The sequence below is a fragment of the Malus sylvestris genome, chromosome 8 (genome assembly GCF_916048215.2).
Source record: "Malus sylvestris chromosome 8, drMalSylv7.2, whole genome shotgun sequence".
In the NCBI taxonomy this organism is placed as follows: Eukaryota; Viridiplantae; Streptophyta; class Magnoliopsida; order Rosales; family Rosaceae; genus Malus; species Malus sylvestris.
In genome coordinates this window covers 23,588,569-23,604,544 of record NC_062267.1, presented here as the reverse complement: position 1 = coordinate 23,604,544, position 15,976 = coordinate 23,588,569, and the positions used below count along the sequence as shown (strand labels likewise).

General features: G+C 37.1%; 1 protein-coding gene and 2 pseudogenes across 1 annotated transcript; 1 reads left to right on the top strand and 2 right to left on the bottom strand.

The window, feature by feature from the left end:
• Window positions 1-54: 54 nt before the first annotated feature.
• Window positions 55-1,778, bottom strand: LOC126631454 (pentatricopeptide repeat-containing protein At5g27460-like; annotated as a pseudogene).
• Window positions 1,727-10,906, top strand: LOC126631702 (chaperone protein dnaJ 1, mitochondrial-like; annotated as a pseudogene).
• A 910-nt stretch (window positions 10,907-11,816) lies between these two features.
• LOC126631700 (purine permease 3-like) lies at window positions 11,817-15,353 on the bottom strand. Its single transcript, XM_050301829.1, has 2 exons — window positions 14,450-15,353; window positions 11,817-12,397 (listed from the first exon to the last, which is right to left on the bottom strand). Exons 1-2 carry the CDS (start codon window positions 15,167-15,169, stop codon window positions 12,020-12,022), a joined length of 1,098 nt encoding a protein of 365 aa, XP_050157786.1. The 5' UTR covers window positions 15,170-15,353; the 3' UTR covers window positions 11,817-12,019.
• Window positions 15,354-15,976: the final 623 nt, after the last annotated feature.

The window sequence follows — 15,976 nt, the reverse complement described above, 5'->3', positions numbered from 1 at the left end:
GGTCGCAGTGAAGGAAAATGACCCAAGATGCAGCTATCTTCCATAACAATCTACACACTGACACAGGTGCTGCGTCCTTTACTGTATGGATTAGAAAACTGGAGGAGGAGAGACTATTGGATAAATATGTCTCTCCAACTTTAAGTAACAAAGAAGCAACTTCCCCGAATCATTGGACCTATATCTTTCATGAACAATTGCTCCTTCGAGCCATTGATTCACCAACCAACAGTCAGAGAAGCGTTAACCTGTCCTGTGAGCCTTCATAGGAAGCCTAAGTTACAGTATCATCCGATGGCCTCCAATGACAATCTTGCAACACACTAAACCCTTTTTTCATCGCTTCAATGGCTTTGTCCATGTTGCTTTTCAACCTTTCTTACATAAGGATCTCCCATGTCTTATAATTTGGTTAACCGCCTTTCTCCAATGTGTGCAGATGCAAGGCCTCAGCATTCGCAGTCATTCCATTCCACATATGCTTCCAAGGACACTGGAGACTCGAATATCATACCTAAAGCAATTGGATTCCCACTCCATAAAAATCCTCTTGGCTTCTACAATATCACCTAACTTCGCCAAGCTAAAGTAGACAAAGTGCTCCATCCAACCTCAACATTCTTATCATTCAACATTTCTTTATAAACCATCTCCACCAAAACAAACCCGGATAGCTTGGCATTCGCATTCATCCAAAGGTTATAGGATAAAACAGTTAAGGGGATCTTGTTTTTCTTCATCTGCTGTACAACAAGGGGCACATTCCCAAATTCAGATGTGGACATATACAGGTTCATCATCTCATTATACGGGTTAGGGTTCACAATGAGCCCCAACCCGCTAAGCTTCAGCATTAGCGCCTCAGCTTTCTCTGTGTCCCTCTCCACAACATAACCACAAAGAAGAGGGAGACAAGCAGCTTTTTTTGAAGCAGTGCTAAGTTGCTCAAAATACTCTTCAGCTTCCAACATACCATTCACATTTATGGTCGACTGCAACCTCATTGCATGATCACCTGGCAACGTTCGAAAATCGTTTTGGGTTTCCATCCATGTTAGCACCTGATATCAACAGAAACACAATCTACAAATTCAAAACTAACCCCATCAACCATTGCATTACGGAGATGAGCAATCTATTACCCTTCTCTTTCTAAATTCACTAAATTTCCAAACTTTAATTTGAAATTGAGAACTTTAATCTGAAAAAAAACTCTGCAGAATGACCTAATTTACAAATTTTATGAGCATTTTTGAGCAAACAGAACAAGAATTGAAACCTTGAGAGCGTGGCCGAAGCGTTTAGACTTCAAGAGCTGAACGGAGACGCCGCGGAGTTCGAAAACGCAGACCTTGCGACCTCCGTCGACCACCAATTCTGAATCACGGTGGTCGCGCTCCAAACCGGTTTTCTCAGCCCCAAAATCTTGCTCTGAAGCTCGTCGTCCCTGCGCCCATCACCTGACGAAAACGAAGACGAGGACGAAGAGCAGAGAGATGACAGCTGCTTCCGCCTTGCCGAGCTTGCGAAATGCGGGACCACCATCTCAGGCCGGCGACGAGGACACGGCCAAGCCATGGAAGTCCAGGACGGCGGAGTTCACAGCAGGGTTTAAGGAAGATCCAGGAGTGTACCCGGTGGGTCCCTGTCCCAGAATATCTGAAGCGAATATGTAACACCAAAACGGCACCGTCTGTGCTCGTTAAGGACTCAAACCCCCGGGGCTCGCAAAGTACTGAAAGAAAACCCAGTCGGCAGCGGGTGAAATGGCCGAATTGCTACTTCTGGAGCTTCATCGATCACAGTAGCCGAATCAAACACCTCTGTAAAAAAGGATGCTAAAATGGAGCTTCCTTGGCCTGGTGAGCGACGCGAAGCTCGAAGACTGATTCTGTTTTTCTTCATGAATTTTGTTTTATTCATAGAATTTTATGTATTGGAATGCGGTTGCGGAGGCGTTTGGTGTCGTCGCTGGCGGTGGCGGCAGAGTCGCCTATTGTTCAAGCTGATTGGCATAGGGGCCTCTCCTCGTTCAATAAGGCACTGTATCCGACGCCTGGTGAGCTTATTTGCTCCTGCTTTCACTGCTCGTGCCTGATTGTTTTGTAGGTATTGTAGGAGAAGTTGGAATCGTTCTTAATTTCTATGGTTTTTGAACTTAGGTTCGAGCTCTGGCGGTGCGGTGGCTGGTTTGGCTAGCTCATTGGGAAATCGTTATTTCCATGCCTCAGGTTTTCACACATTATAGCTCTGTTGGTTCGAGCTCTGGAGTGGTGGCAACCAGAATTTTGTGGGTTTAAGGCTTAAAGTTCTTATCTGTGCAGGGTTTTGCCGCGCACCTGAACGAGATTATTATGAGACTCTCGGTGTTTCGAAAAATGCAAGCGGAGATGAGATTAAAAAGGCTTTTCGCACGGTCAGTTTTCGGATTTTCAGTTGCATGTATGAAGGATTTTGGGTGTGATTTTGAGGTCTAGTTTGTATAGAAAGAATATCGTGGCTAAGGCTATTGCATTGCATATAGGATTCACCATATACAATGAAACTTAATATGTTAGTTCAGCGTCTGGTTCAGTTTAAAATGAGTTTGCATGTTTAAATTAAAAATTTCTGGTTGGATGTGGACTGTGAGAGGAACTTTTGTCGATACGAATGAATATTGTACGAAGTATTAAGTTGGAATGTGAAATGTGCAATAATGCTGGTCATGTCCTTTCCCTATTCGTGTTTCTTTGCACTCTTATCTGATTATAGAGTAACTTGTTGAGGGATTATCCATAATAAACAGTATGGTAATTTTTGACACTGTTATGTATGCAGCTTGCCAAGAAATACCATCCAGATGCAAATAGGGACAATCCTTCTTCTAAAAGAAAATTTCAAGAGATAAGAGATGCCTATGAGGTTTGACTTGTGGCCGGGTTGCATTTTACCGAACTTCTATTTCTATATGAATTTTAAGGGAGCTGTCGCCAAGCAATCATAAATTTTGGTGTGTAGTGTTTGCGTTAATCTTATTTTTTTCATTGTTAATTCCAGACTTTGCAAGATCCTGAAAAGAGGGCACAATATGACAGGGTAATAACTCTGTCTCTTTCTTTCTCTCTCATACACACACAAACACCTCCACATTGTTTTAGCTAGTTTTTGTAGTTTAAAAGTTGAATCTATTTGGTAAGTACTCAATTGTGATTACTCCCTTTTTCACTTTTTATTTTGCTTCTACTTGGAAGAAGGTGGTGTGCCTGTTCTACCTGTGCCATCAAAAGTTTAATAGTTTCTTTGCAATCAAAATCCTTAATCCCATATACTGGTTTTTGATCTGACTCAGTTGTTCTTTTTGTTCAATGAAGATGCACTCAAGTGGGTCAGAAAACGTAGGATATACTGCTGGAGGTGCAGAGGGGTTTAGAAAGGAGAATCAAAGTCACGGTAGTGCTGGGGCAGAGGGGTTTAGATATTGGTTTTGAAACTAATTTTTCCAGTTCATTCCATAAAATATTTCACGAGGTATTTCAGTGCCTGTTCTATCATAAAACTTAATGCAGCTTGTTACCGAAGCTTGTTGAAATCATTAATCTTACTCTGATAGATATTTGATACAGCAGATCTTTGAACATGAGTTCGATCAAGCTGGATCAAATATCCAGGTAAACTTGGTTCGCTTATGGTTACATTTATCATGTGGTTTGCGTTCTGTACTTCCAAGCTGAAATGATTAATGTTTTTAATGTGTTTCGTAGGTGGAGTTGTCACTTTCTTTCACTGAAGCTGCTAGAGGATGCACAAAGCATCTCTCTGTCATTTCACATGTTCCCTGTGATTCGTGCTGTGAGTAGATTAAATGTTTGAAGATCCGATTGTGGTTTTTAATAGGAAATCTCTTAAATATAACATATATCTCAAAAATTAAAACCATTGTGTGTTTTGGAAACCTTTGACCATAATATAGATGACTATCTATTTATTTTCTCTTTTATATGACAATGGATTTCTTTTTATACTCTTTTTTTATTTTTTTTATATTTTATTTTTGTATATATATATATATATAATTTGGTTGTATAGAAATTAAGAATCATGACTAATATTTAGTATAAATTCTGTTGGTTAGTCGTATAAGAAACCACTATTTGGACTCTGATTTTTTTGTTATGTGTGACTGATATTTCACGTTGGGAAGTGTGGAATTTCTCGTTCTTGTTAGAGTCCAGGTTACAGGGTCTAGAATATGTGTTCCAGTTCAGGGGTCTGTGGCTGGACGTCGGGGTTTGTATCTGAAGTACAGTTTCGGCCTGGTCAGAGTCCAAGGTCGGGTCTGGTCAGAGTTCAAGGTTCTGGCTTTTGAAGTTCTATTATCTTTGATTCTTGATTAACACCAAGAATTTGGACTCTACAATCCATTTTAAGGTTCCCTCCCCAAATCACAAATCTGATAAGTTCCCAAACAAAGTACACTAGCAACATGCTATCACTTAGGATAGAATAGAACATGAGTGAAAGAAGAAATGATTGTAGATTAGAACCATTATGACAAAAAATTGTATTCGGATGGCATTAAGCAAAACCCTGCTGTCAGGAGAGTGATGAATAACTCCACTCTATAATCCCAATGAGAAACAATAGTTCAAACAAGATTATTGTCGAAAAGTTTGCACACATTTTGGATTCATTATTTTGCGTTGTATGTTTTCATGGTTTCCATGTAACAATTTGTCCCTTGTAAGTAATTTCTCTAGTACATTATATTTCTTAATGAAGATGGGCGTGGCTATCCACTAAATGCCAAGACCAAAGTTTGTCCTACCTGCAGAGGTATTGGGAGAGTAAGTCTTAAAGATCTACGTTGATGATGATTATGGAAATATTTCTTCCAAAAGGAGTCAGTTTGAGCAGATGATTTTTATGTTATTTTATATTTGTCATTCTACAAGTGTGACAAATTATTAACTACAATAGTCTGTTCTGAAGTTTAATCTCCTACCAGGTTACAGTTCCTCCATTCACATCAACATGCAGTACGTGTAAAGGATTGGGCCAAATAATAAAGGTTTAACTTGATTCCCAATGAGAAAACTATTTTCGTTAATTGAGGGACGCAAGTAATACTGTTGGTGTTTAATTTATCTACCTGTTGCAGGAATATTGCTTGTCATGCAGAGGATTAGGGATTATTGAAGGTGTTAGACAGGTTGAAGTTTCGATACCAGCAGGTTGGTAATAGATTGTTTGATTTGATTAATGGGGGTTGAACAATGGGCTTTCTGATCAGTATACTCTCCCATTTTTGTTAAATAAATATAATTTGGCTCTAGAAAACTTGTATTGTATATTTATATAGGGAGAGAGTTAAAAGGTCAATTGAATACAAGTTCAAAAAACATGACAATCTTGTCAAGAGTTTATACAAAAGAAGCTACTTTGGTATGCTTGTTTGCCATTATGTATTGTACTTTCGAGTCATTACAAGAAGCTTCTCTTCGTAGATGTTATAGCTTTACTGTTCAGATATTATCATATGTTATGATTTCAAAATGAACTTTCATTATTTACCTAACTTCTCTCTCTCTCTCTCTCTCTCTCTCTCTCAAAAGGTGTGGATTCTGGAGATACAATCAGTGTTCCAGAGGCTGGGAATAGTGGGGCATGAGGAAGCGCGCCAGGCTGGCTATACATTAAACTAAAGGCACAACTTACTCTTTCTTTTATAGTATGTTCTAATAACCTAAATGTTGTGGAGGACTTAATCCTTTGCTCGCCCTAAAAAAAAGGACAAACTGGGATTGTGTCAAGCTTCTGGAATTTTATCACAGCATATGATAATTTAAACTTGACCCAATGAAGGCTTGCATTCAAGTGACTCATTGTATAGCAGCTAGTATGGTTGTGAATGCGTATCCTGATGTGCCCTGTCAAATTCTGTTTCTCTTTGGTGTAGGTTGACGAAGATCCTATCTTTGCTAGAGATGGTGCGGATCTTTATGTGGACTCTAATATTAGCTTTACACAAGTGAGGATGATTCCTTGCATTCATATGCCTAATAGCCACACCTAAGAGTGTTTAGTCTAATGGTCAGGCCCTTGGTTTGTTACCAAGAGGTCTGGGGTTCGACACCTCTCAAGGTACCCACCTAGCAATTGCTAGAGTTTCTTGCCTACCAAATGTTGTGGGGTCAGGCGGGTGGCCTAGTGAGTAGTCGGGTCAAAGACCCGGAGACACTAGATTCAAAAAAAAAAAAAAAGCCTAATAGCCACCTTGTTTCTACGTCTACATGATGAGATATTTTCTTTTGGCAACGTCTGGTGCTTTCCTTTTTGTACCATATGATATTATCTCTGTCTTTATCTTTTCCAACATTCTTTTAGCATCCTCATTATTGTTTCTTTTGTCTTTCTAAAACTTAGTACTATCTGTTTCTTTTGGGGACTTCCATGTTTGCTCTAATTATTTTAGTTGTACTTCAAAAAAAAAAAAAATAATGGATAAAGTATCTGATGCAAGTTATTTTCCAGTAGGCATTGAAGGCAATTTTCGTTGTCCTGTTGTCCCGTGTAAATATTTTTTTCTACAGGCGTTAAATATTACTTTTGATGGTGAATGTTTGAATATTTCAGGCTATTCTTGGTGGTACGGTTGAGGTACCAACTTTATCTGGGAAGATAGAAGTAAAAGTAAGAGTTTTCTCTTTATTTTAAGGCTCCAGTATCTAGTTAACTTGAAACTTTGTTGCGAATACTTTTCTGTGTAGCCACTCGAATAAGTGGTCTTTGTTAGTTCTGTTAGGCAACTTGCATAGTTTATGAAGTACGCTCAACTACATGGCATGAGTTTGGGGTTCAGGGATCTTGACTACTTTATCAAGTACGATATGGTATAAGCTAAGTATAAGATGCAGTATAGCTCTGTAGTCCTATGTTGCACAGACAAGGAAACGGATACGGTGACCCGGCAAATCTCAAAAACTAAGGAACGGATATGGCTAGGACACAACGATTAAAATATAGTAAAAATATTACATATATTAAAAACAATACTTCGAATTCATAGATAACAAAGTACTTGTGTTCATCAAATTTATTCACCATACATAATAATTAAAACACAAACATAATAATTAAAACAACACAAACATAATAATTAAACAACACAGGATTCAAGTCTCAATGATCTTCAAGTCTCTCTTTCAATTTTCTCGTGAATTTCATTGTCATCATTACTAAAGATCATGGCCTCTAATTGGAGAGAAAGAGGACTGAAGAGGAGGTCGGCAAACTTTAGGTTTTAGAAGTTTCAATATTTACAAAACTGCCTGAAAATGTCTTACATTTACAAAAAAGCCCCTGCCATGTCTTGACCGTGTCCGAGCTGTGTCGGGGTGTCCGACACTTCGGGGTTTTGGAGTGTCCGTGCAACATAGATGGAGTCTCTCCATCCTGCTGATTTGAAAATAAAATAAAATATTGTTAAGGTCAGGAATCTAATGTGTTGTATGTCAGTCTAGGCAGCTTTTTATGTTCTTTGCTTCTTCTGTAGGGGCGTTTATTGAATTTTATATGAGGATTGAAGTACTAAAACAAATACTAAAGAATGAGAGTTAAACCCAATATGCTGTATGTTAAAAGAAACAAATGTAGTTAAATTGGGAAACTGATCATCCATGCGTTGCCTAATATTACCACCGCCCAGTTCCCACTATGATGACGTTCATTGTGGTGACATTCTTATTTGTTTAGGGTCAGATGATTAAGTGTGAATTAGGCTGAATATTTATTTTAGTGAGTTAGTTATTGGTGCTTCCTAATGAGACTTTATTAGCTGACTTACCATATAGATTGGCTCCTTCTTGTGATTGGATTTCAGTTTTACCTATTGAGTACTTTTCTCTTTCCATTCTGCTTGTCTTCATATTTCTCTCTGTTCCACTTTCTTCTTGATCCTACATCGAATTGACTCTTCCTTGTAATTATGGACCTGTTAGATACCAAAGGGGGTTCAGCCTGGACAACACCTGGTACTCAGAGGCAAAGGTAACTATTCTTTTTAATGCTTAAAATTTAGTACCCTTTTTTTTTTAATTGAAATTTGCTTAGCCAGAAGGTTGTTGCAGGACTGCCAAAACATGGTTTTCTAGTTAAGCATGGAGATCAATATGTGTGATTCCGAGTTAAATTTCCCACGTAAGCTGTCTTTAGAATTATGTATATCATATGTTTACGTCTTAATGCTTTCCTTTTTTGTTGTTTGCACATTTGTTTTTGGCACTGTTTACTCACATATTACATTTATAATACGATTATTACTTGAGTCCTTTAGATCATTTAGTCCAAACATTTGTTTTAGTTGGTGTTTGTTTATACTTGGACTTATCCTTTTTTCCCCCTAAAGAACTGTTTAAATTTATGAAAATGCACGTTGGTCTGATCAAGTGAAAACTGTTCTACTTGCTGGTTTACCCCCGTGCTCAGAAACCTAAGTTGAACTAAAGTTAACAACCAACGCTGGTTTGCTCTGTGAATGATTTGTGTTATAATCTGGCAGAGACGACTGACTAGCATACTCTTTTTTTTTTTAGTCAATGACTAGCATACTCTTGGTTAAACTTGTAACTGATAATTACAAATTTAAATTTTTAATTTCAAAATCTTACTGGCCCACAGGCGGAGGCCTCACTGGAACTTGTACACACTTTTTCTGTCAATTTTTTTTCCTGGTGTTGGCTGTCGTAGGGCTTCTAGATTAATTTCTACCTACACAGCTGTATACATAGTCTTTACAGACATGTAGAGGAAGCCCTATTGTTGCATGATAAGTACCTTTTAAGACTGATATCATGTTCTATATTACTGTACTTTAACGAACTGCAGTTCTAGGTATAGTGGTTTTTTTTTTTTTTTTTTTTTGGTAAACGGTTTAATGGTTTTTTGACATTGCAGTTAGTTCTACATTTGTGAGCTACGAGAATGCTTTTATCCCATTCATCTTTTTTTTATTTTTTTTACAAAGTGAAATCAACGAACAGCAAAATGCTATATTAGAAGACTTTGCGGAGGAGGAAATTATTCATGGAGACGGTACTTCCAATTCCAACAAAAGAGATTGGTAGGCCATCTACTCGTAAAATGCTTGTTATGTGATGCTTTTTTTCCCTCTCAGAAACATAAACATCTATAACAGTACTTGGTTGCTTGTGTAATGTGATAGTGTTTAAGCCACGTATTAGATTCTAGGGTAAGATACACTTATCACCCCTTTAGTTTCTTAACTGTTTCAAAATTCATGCTTCTCTATTATGAAGAATTTTAACCGCATGTCCTGAATTTGTGTCAATCTGAATCCTGTATTCATGTTCGTTAAATGTGACTGGTGGAAGGCATTGTAAAATGCTCAACATGTGAATTTTATGTTCAAAACGGCTTGGTGAAGTCAAATGAGCATACATCAATTAACTGAAATACGGGCTAAGTATTGGTGAATCTTTTAGTCACTTTCTGATAATGATGATTATCTTTAACTGGATAACAGGCTTTATCAGCAGCTATCTACTGGTTGAACTTACAGGTTTCAGAGAATCCTTGAACGTGTTTCGGAGCCTAGGTTTATGCTTCAACTCTCGATATTCGTATTGATCCTTTTGTTGCTGAACAAATCCATGGGCTCAATGCTGGCCCCAGGCAATTTTGATCGAGATACATAGACCACTTTACAGTGATATAGAGAATGCCGTCTTTCCCATTCTTTGGAGTTCCTGTTAATTAAAGGTACCAATCTTCTCACGGCTAGTCAATATATTCCCCACCCTTTTGCTGCTGTCCTTTTTAATCTTACTTCTCAATTGGTTGTATAGAAGTGCAACTTCTCAATGTGAAAGTTTGAAAATAATGGTTGTCTAATTATTGAACTTCTTTTCAATCTTCACACTGAAATTTTTTCTTTTAGTGGTCACTTTTATTGTATATATAACATTTTTATTATTGGTTACATAATTAATTATCAAGCAAGATACGGAGCTATCGAGATTGGTAACAAGCATTTAAGATACTTCGGTGTTGATATTGGTAGTAAGCTTCAGGCCATTTTGATAACCATTTCGTTTTTGGTTTTCACTTTTTGTGTTAGTGATAGAGGGGAACTACACAGGGATAAGCAGGGATAAAGAAGAGTGGAATAAAGGATGGTGGTAGAGATGTAGAAGAAATGAACAAGGAAAGGCACAAAAAACGAACACTAGAAACCAAAAACCAAAAACCATTTTAAGTTGTTCTTACTTTCAATGATTTGTTTTCTTTCACTCTTCCTTTTACTTCCCCTCGCCCATCATTCTTCTTACCCCATATCTCAAGTAGAAAAAGTGAAAACCAAAAACTATAAGCGAAATGGTTATCAAACGGGCCCTTAGCTTAAAATTAGGTTTTTGAACCAGTCTCTCCTATGCCAATGAGGCTAAGTAATTTACTTACGTGGTCTTTTCATTATCAAACGGGCCTTGGTATGTATGATTTCACCATATGTTTGTATAGGTCTTACTATGTTCTTTGAACTTTCATTGATGTTGAAGTGTTTCCATGTTTACTGAAGATTAGTATTTGTAGTCATTATTATTACTACTTGTGAAGCAGCTTTCTGTGGTTGATCGTTAACTTGCTTTCTTTTTTCTTTTTTTTACTTTTTGCAGGATGAACGTTCGTACAAGTTAATTGGAGTTGTTGAGGATTTACGTAAAGGAGTTGTTGAGGATTTACGTAAAGGAAATGTTATTGCAAAATATTTTGGTGACCTATAATTGAAAAACGATATGCCCTCTTTTAAATGTTTAACATACGTTTATACAAGTTCGGGCAGTATTTATGAGCCCTTGACGAAAAAAAAGTTATTGAATAAGAGTGGTGCATGTGTTTATTTTCGCCATTGATTGTAGCTTCTAAGAACCCGTTTGGGAATGCTTATGTAAAAAATACATGCTCATGCCATTTCTAGATGCACAACAAAATGATAATAAAACTTGAAATAGTCTCTTTGCAAGACGCCCGTTACTTAAACTTTAGGGCATTGTAAAAATCAGTTTTATGTTTTAGACAAACCTCCCTATTCGACAAAAAAAAAAAAAAAAAAAAAAAAAAGAACACGGAGTAAAAAAACAAAGAGACAAGTGCTCATTGTAGATATCTATGTATCATTGTATCATTGATAGTTAGTACTTGGACAACAACGACAAACATTAATGTGAAAAATGAACGGTTCAAATTACGAGATTGAATCCTTATTATATGGAGATGGGGATCTATGCTTTTTGTATTAGTTATATTACAACCTAGAAGTGATCATTCAACAACTACAGCTGGCTAGATCTTAACTTAGAATATATAGTCTATTTCAGATCTATTTAGTGGTACATCCTATCGTTTGTCAAAAAAAATTTATAAAATTGTTATCACTAAACTAAAATACTAACTATTGATTTGGTAGCTAACTTAAATAAATGTCTTAAACAATTTGAAGACTTGACCTTAGTCATCCTAAGATTAGAGAGGAAAAGTAAATGAAAAGATAAAGAATCAAAACATGGCCTTACTCTTTTGAGAAATTATTGAGAATACGGCCGGCAAAGATTTTTATTTTTTTTTAATTTTTTTAATTTTTTATAATTAATCAAAACTTGTACACATAAGTAAAGCTTAAAAAGTTGACGGTTTTTCCATGTTCTTTAACGCATACAAAGCTCCCTAATAATTTACAATTTATAATGAGAACGGTGAGTGGCACTTTAAAAATCTCATTTTGTGTTCCAAATTTTCTATAATTTGAAAGAAAAATATACTTGTAAAGAGTAGAAAATGAGATTTTTAGAGTGCTAATAACAGTTTATTTACAATCAACTAATATATGAAAACCAATGTAGGAAAATGATTCAAACAAAGCGAAATATAGAAGAATTTGTAAATGCCAAACGGCAGAGGTGGCCTTTCCCTCGTTCTCAAACTCCAACTAGGGTTTTTGACTACAGACTAGCTAGGGTTCAAGCTAGGGTTCCAGTTGTTGAGGAACCTGTGTTGCTTCTGGTGTTTCTTTCTTTTTCTCTGAAATTTCGGCTTGCTTTCCCTTTTCCTCTTGCTTGCTGTGTTTTATCTCACCATAGAAGTAAGAGACAAATCCCCAGAGAGAGAGTGCAAGAGAGACTCCCTTTACTGCTTGGAATTTTTCATGGTAAAAAATAACTGCTAGGACCTCGGTTACGGGGAGCAAAACGGCAATTAGAATTCCAGAAAACAAAGATGAGGCGCAGAAGATGACTCCTACGGCTCCCAGAAAAAAACCTTGCCACAGTATAGCACTAAATACCAGCACCACATAGTAACTGGTTTCCCCCAGACCGAAGTTTCTTGCTTCTCTTGGAATAACCTGAAAAAAGTAGTAAATAAATTAGGCCATTTACCAAGCAAATATTTTTTTATATACCACTGATTTTCTACGCTCATTCAGCCCTTTATTATTTTTTTTATGAGATTAAATTGTACAAAAACTTAAGTAACAAAAATCTTTTATAAATAATGATAAAGTAATTAAAAAATACCAAAATTTTCTCAATTTTATGACATGGCTGATACATATGAACCGATAAAGTAGAATAAAGTCAAACTTATTAGTTCGTAGTTGGTACAACAACTTTTTAAATTAATAGGAAGTTTTAACTAAAAATTTACGGTACTGTTTACTTTAATGAAAAATCATATTTTTACACTAAAAAGTCAAACCTAGTCCTATTCACTTTACTCTTTATTTTGTCCTTATCGTTAAAACTCAAAGTTTTTAGGTTATTTTCATTAGTTTTCTTTAATTCAAATCATGAAGTAATCGAGCTTTAGTACACTGAGGATATAGGCCTAGGAAAAGGAAAAGAAAACGGAGTAGGATTTTTTTTTATTTTTTTACCTTCCTTTCATTTTCTTCTTATTTAAACGATCACGGTTAAATCACGTCAACATCTTATATTAAATTTTTATTAAAAAAAGACAAAATAGAGAACGTAAGAGAAGCTGATGAAAGAAGATGAAAAGACAAGGGAAGAGAATCTTAAGTCAAAGAAAACTAGTGGATTTTCTGAACTTTATAGTATCGTTTGGTATGTAGATGGGACGGGACAGGACAAGACAAAACGAGACGGAATGGAGAGGGAACAAAGATGCCCTCGGATGGAAACAAGGAGAAAGGAGGAGACAGATATGTTATAATTTTGTATTTCACAGATGTAGAACGAGTTGTTCTAGGGGATGAGGCAGAACGAAAATTTACCCAAAACTAGTCCTGTGGAACAGCGCGTTCCATCCGTTTTAAGCATACCAAATGTGGGACGGAACGCCTCTTCCCACTCCATTCCGTCCCTTTCCACTTCGTTCCATCTCGTCCCACCTACCTAACGATACCTATAAACATGAAAGCTGGCCAACCAAAGCTTATCTCCTCGAAATTGTAAACAAAAGCCACTTTATATATTTGATATTCTATTGGCTCTACGAGGATAAGTACTTTCCCTTCGCACTTGGGAAAGGAGTGTTGGTATTTTAAAGATATTTACTAATTATTATGTGTCGCTATTCTTATACATTTTTAAGATTCTACAACTTTACTTGGATGATCTTTTTTATAGACAGTTCAAATCATCACGTCTTTATTTTTACAGAAAGTGTAACTAATTTTTTTTAAAGATAAAGATTCAAAGTGACTAAGAAGGCAGTTCAAATCATCACGTAGAATCTTTAAAATAAAAGATAAAGAAAAGATCAAAGGAAAATAGTATTTATATATGTCTGATTTATTGAACAATATAAAAAAATAAAAAGAGAAGATGTGCATAACAGTAGAGAGAAAGATAGAAATATGTAATTGTGAAGTGTGTGACACCCCATTGTGCCTTTACTTATAATAAACTCTTTACCCCCAATAGAATTACAACTCTAATATAATAATACTCAAATATGATAATATCTAGTCTAAAAAATATGGTAAAATCTACAAAGATATTTCAGACACAATACGATTTACACAACTGTATTCCTAAACTACTAGGTTCTGCAACAATAACTAGCATTCTTCTTATTATGTTGTATTGATCATCGTTTTGTTACAAGTTGGTCTCACATAGGAGTGATCTATCCCAATTAGACGGGGTCCAGATAGCTAGTGAAGAGAGAAACGTTACCTGCAAACTCTTTACCCATATCTGGAAATTACATTAGCACTTGTTTTTTTTTTTTTTTTTTTTTTTTGGGTCGAAAATAATATTTCTTGTTAGACTGTCTATTTGTACGACCGTTAAGTAGAGCTTGTTGTAAAAATTTGGGGTCTAGAAACTCACACAAGAGAAGCATATGTGACTAATTAACAAGCAAGAAAACACTAACATATGTGAAGTAGAATTGGATGATAATTAAGCACAGGCCGGATACAACTAACCTTGAAGTCGTTGTCGATAAACATTCCCACAGTGCAAAAAAGAGTAGCAAACAAACACATAACCAATTGAATCTCCAGAACCAAAGCATATGTAATGGTCTGCTTGGCCTTCTTGTATGTCAACTCTATCAACGGCAGCACAAATCCATACAAAGCAGCCGCCGCCACCGTCATAAAAAACCCGGCAATATACTCCTTATTCGATTCCCCCTCTGGTCGATCAGAGCTGGTGTTCAACCCCAAAACAGCCGCGCCAATAGTCAACAGCACGACGGCGTTTATGGAGAATGAGGTGAACTTCTGCTTCACAAGAATAAAGGCAAAAAGGGCAGTGAAGGCTAGCTGGCCAGCGATGATTAGGGCTGACGTGGAGACCGGAAGTCGGGCCACGCCGTAGGCGTAAAGGTAGTCATCCAGGCCGGTGAGGACGCCGATGACGGCAGAGGCTATAAAGAGTGGGAGCTTCATGAAGATGATTTTTGTTGATGGGCCTTCAGTCTTGCGGCGGTGGTAATAAGCCATGACTAAGGGGATGAAGGTGATCGGCCAGCCGCCGGTTTCGAGCCAGCTCGAAAGCCAGACGCGTTTGCCTCCATGGATGAAGTAGAGGCGCATAACCAATGGACCTCCAGCTGTGCCTATGGATAAAAGGATGCAGCTTATAACGAGAAGGAGCTTTTTTATGGCAGCGTTACGTTTTTCAACATGATCGGTTTCCATTTATATCTACGTGAGGCCCTCACACACAGATTCAGAAATCTCAGGACCGGACCAGTAATGAATATGTGTTTCTCTGTGATGTTAAGTGTTGTAGGGCTGGAGAGAGCAAGAAATGAACCGGCTGTGTCGGAGTGAAATAATGGAGCAATGGATGGCGACACCGAGGGTGTGACAAAAGAAAGGGCGTCGAGCAACGTTTACATCAAGAGTAGTGGAGGTGCCAATCATGAAGCGTAAGATTATTGAATAGTCAATGGTATACATAGACATCTTTGACTTGTCGTATTGAAAATTGGTTCTCATTTGTGTAATTTTTTTCCTCAATTTTAACTATGAAAGTTAAAGAGAGATTTTGTATTTGATCCATCAATTCGGGATCATGGAAATGTGGACGTTTCTAACGTACTTGGGAAATAAAGGTGTTTGGGCCCAAAATATTGGTTTGGGCCGAGAATAAAAGCCGAGATTTATTCTCGGCCCGGAAGGCCTTACGAAAAGGTTACCGTGGATCGTTTAGTTCATGGGCTTCCTAACCTAGGCCGGCCAAGTCATGTTGCGAGACAAGTAATTGAATCCTGGCACAATAAGGCGTCTCGGCAAGATATAGATATTGATAACCCGGAAGTGAATCCGGCTTGATGAAGGATTGGGTTCAAAGTCATAGTGAAAATAGGACTGGTCGAGATAGTGTTTGATTAGAATAAGAAGTCCTAATTCGAGTAGGGTTTTAACTCGATCTAGAAAGTACTTGATGCTATAAATAGAGAAGGTTGTGCATCGTTCAAAACCCCATCCAATTCAACACAC

What these genes read in the sequence shown, in the direction of transcription:
- LOC126631700 (XM_050301829.1), bottom strand. Translation starts at nt 15,169, where the DNA reads ATGGAAACCGATCATGTTGAAAAACGTAACGCTGCCATAAAAAAGCTC. An exon ending in TTATCGACAACGACTTCAAG is followed by an intron (nt 12,398 to 14,449) that starts GTTAGTTGTATC and finishes TACTTTTTTCAG; the next exon opens with GTTATTCCAAGAGAAGCAAG.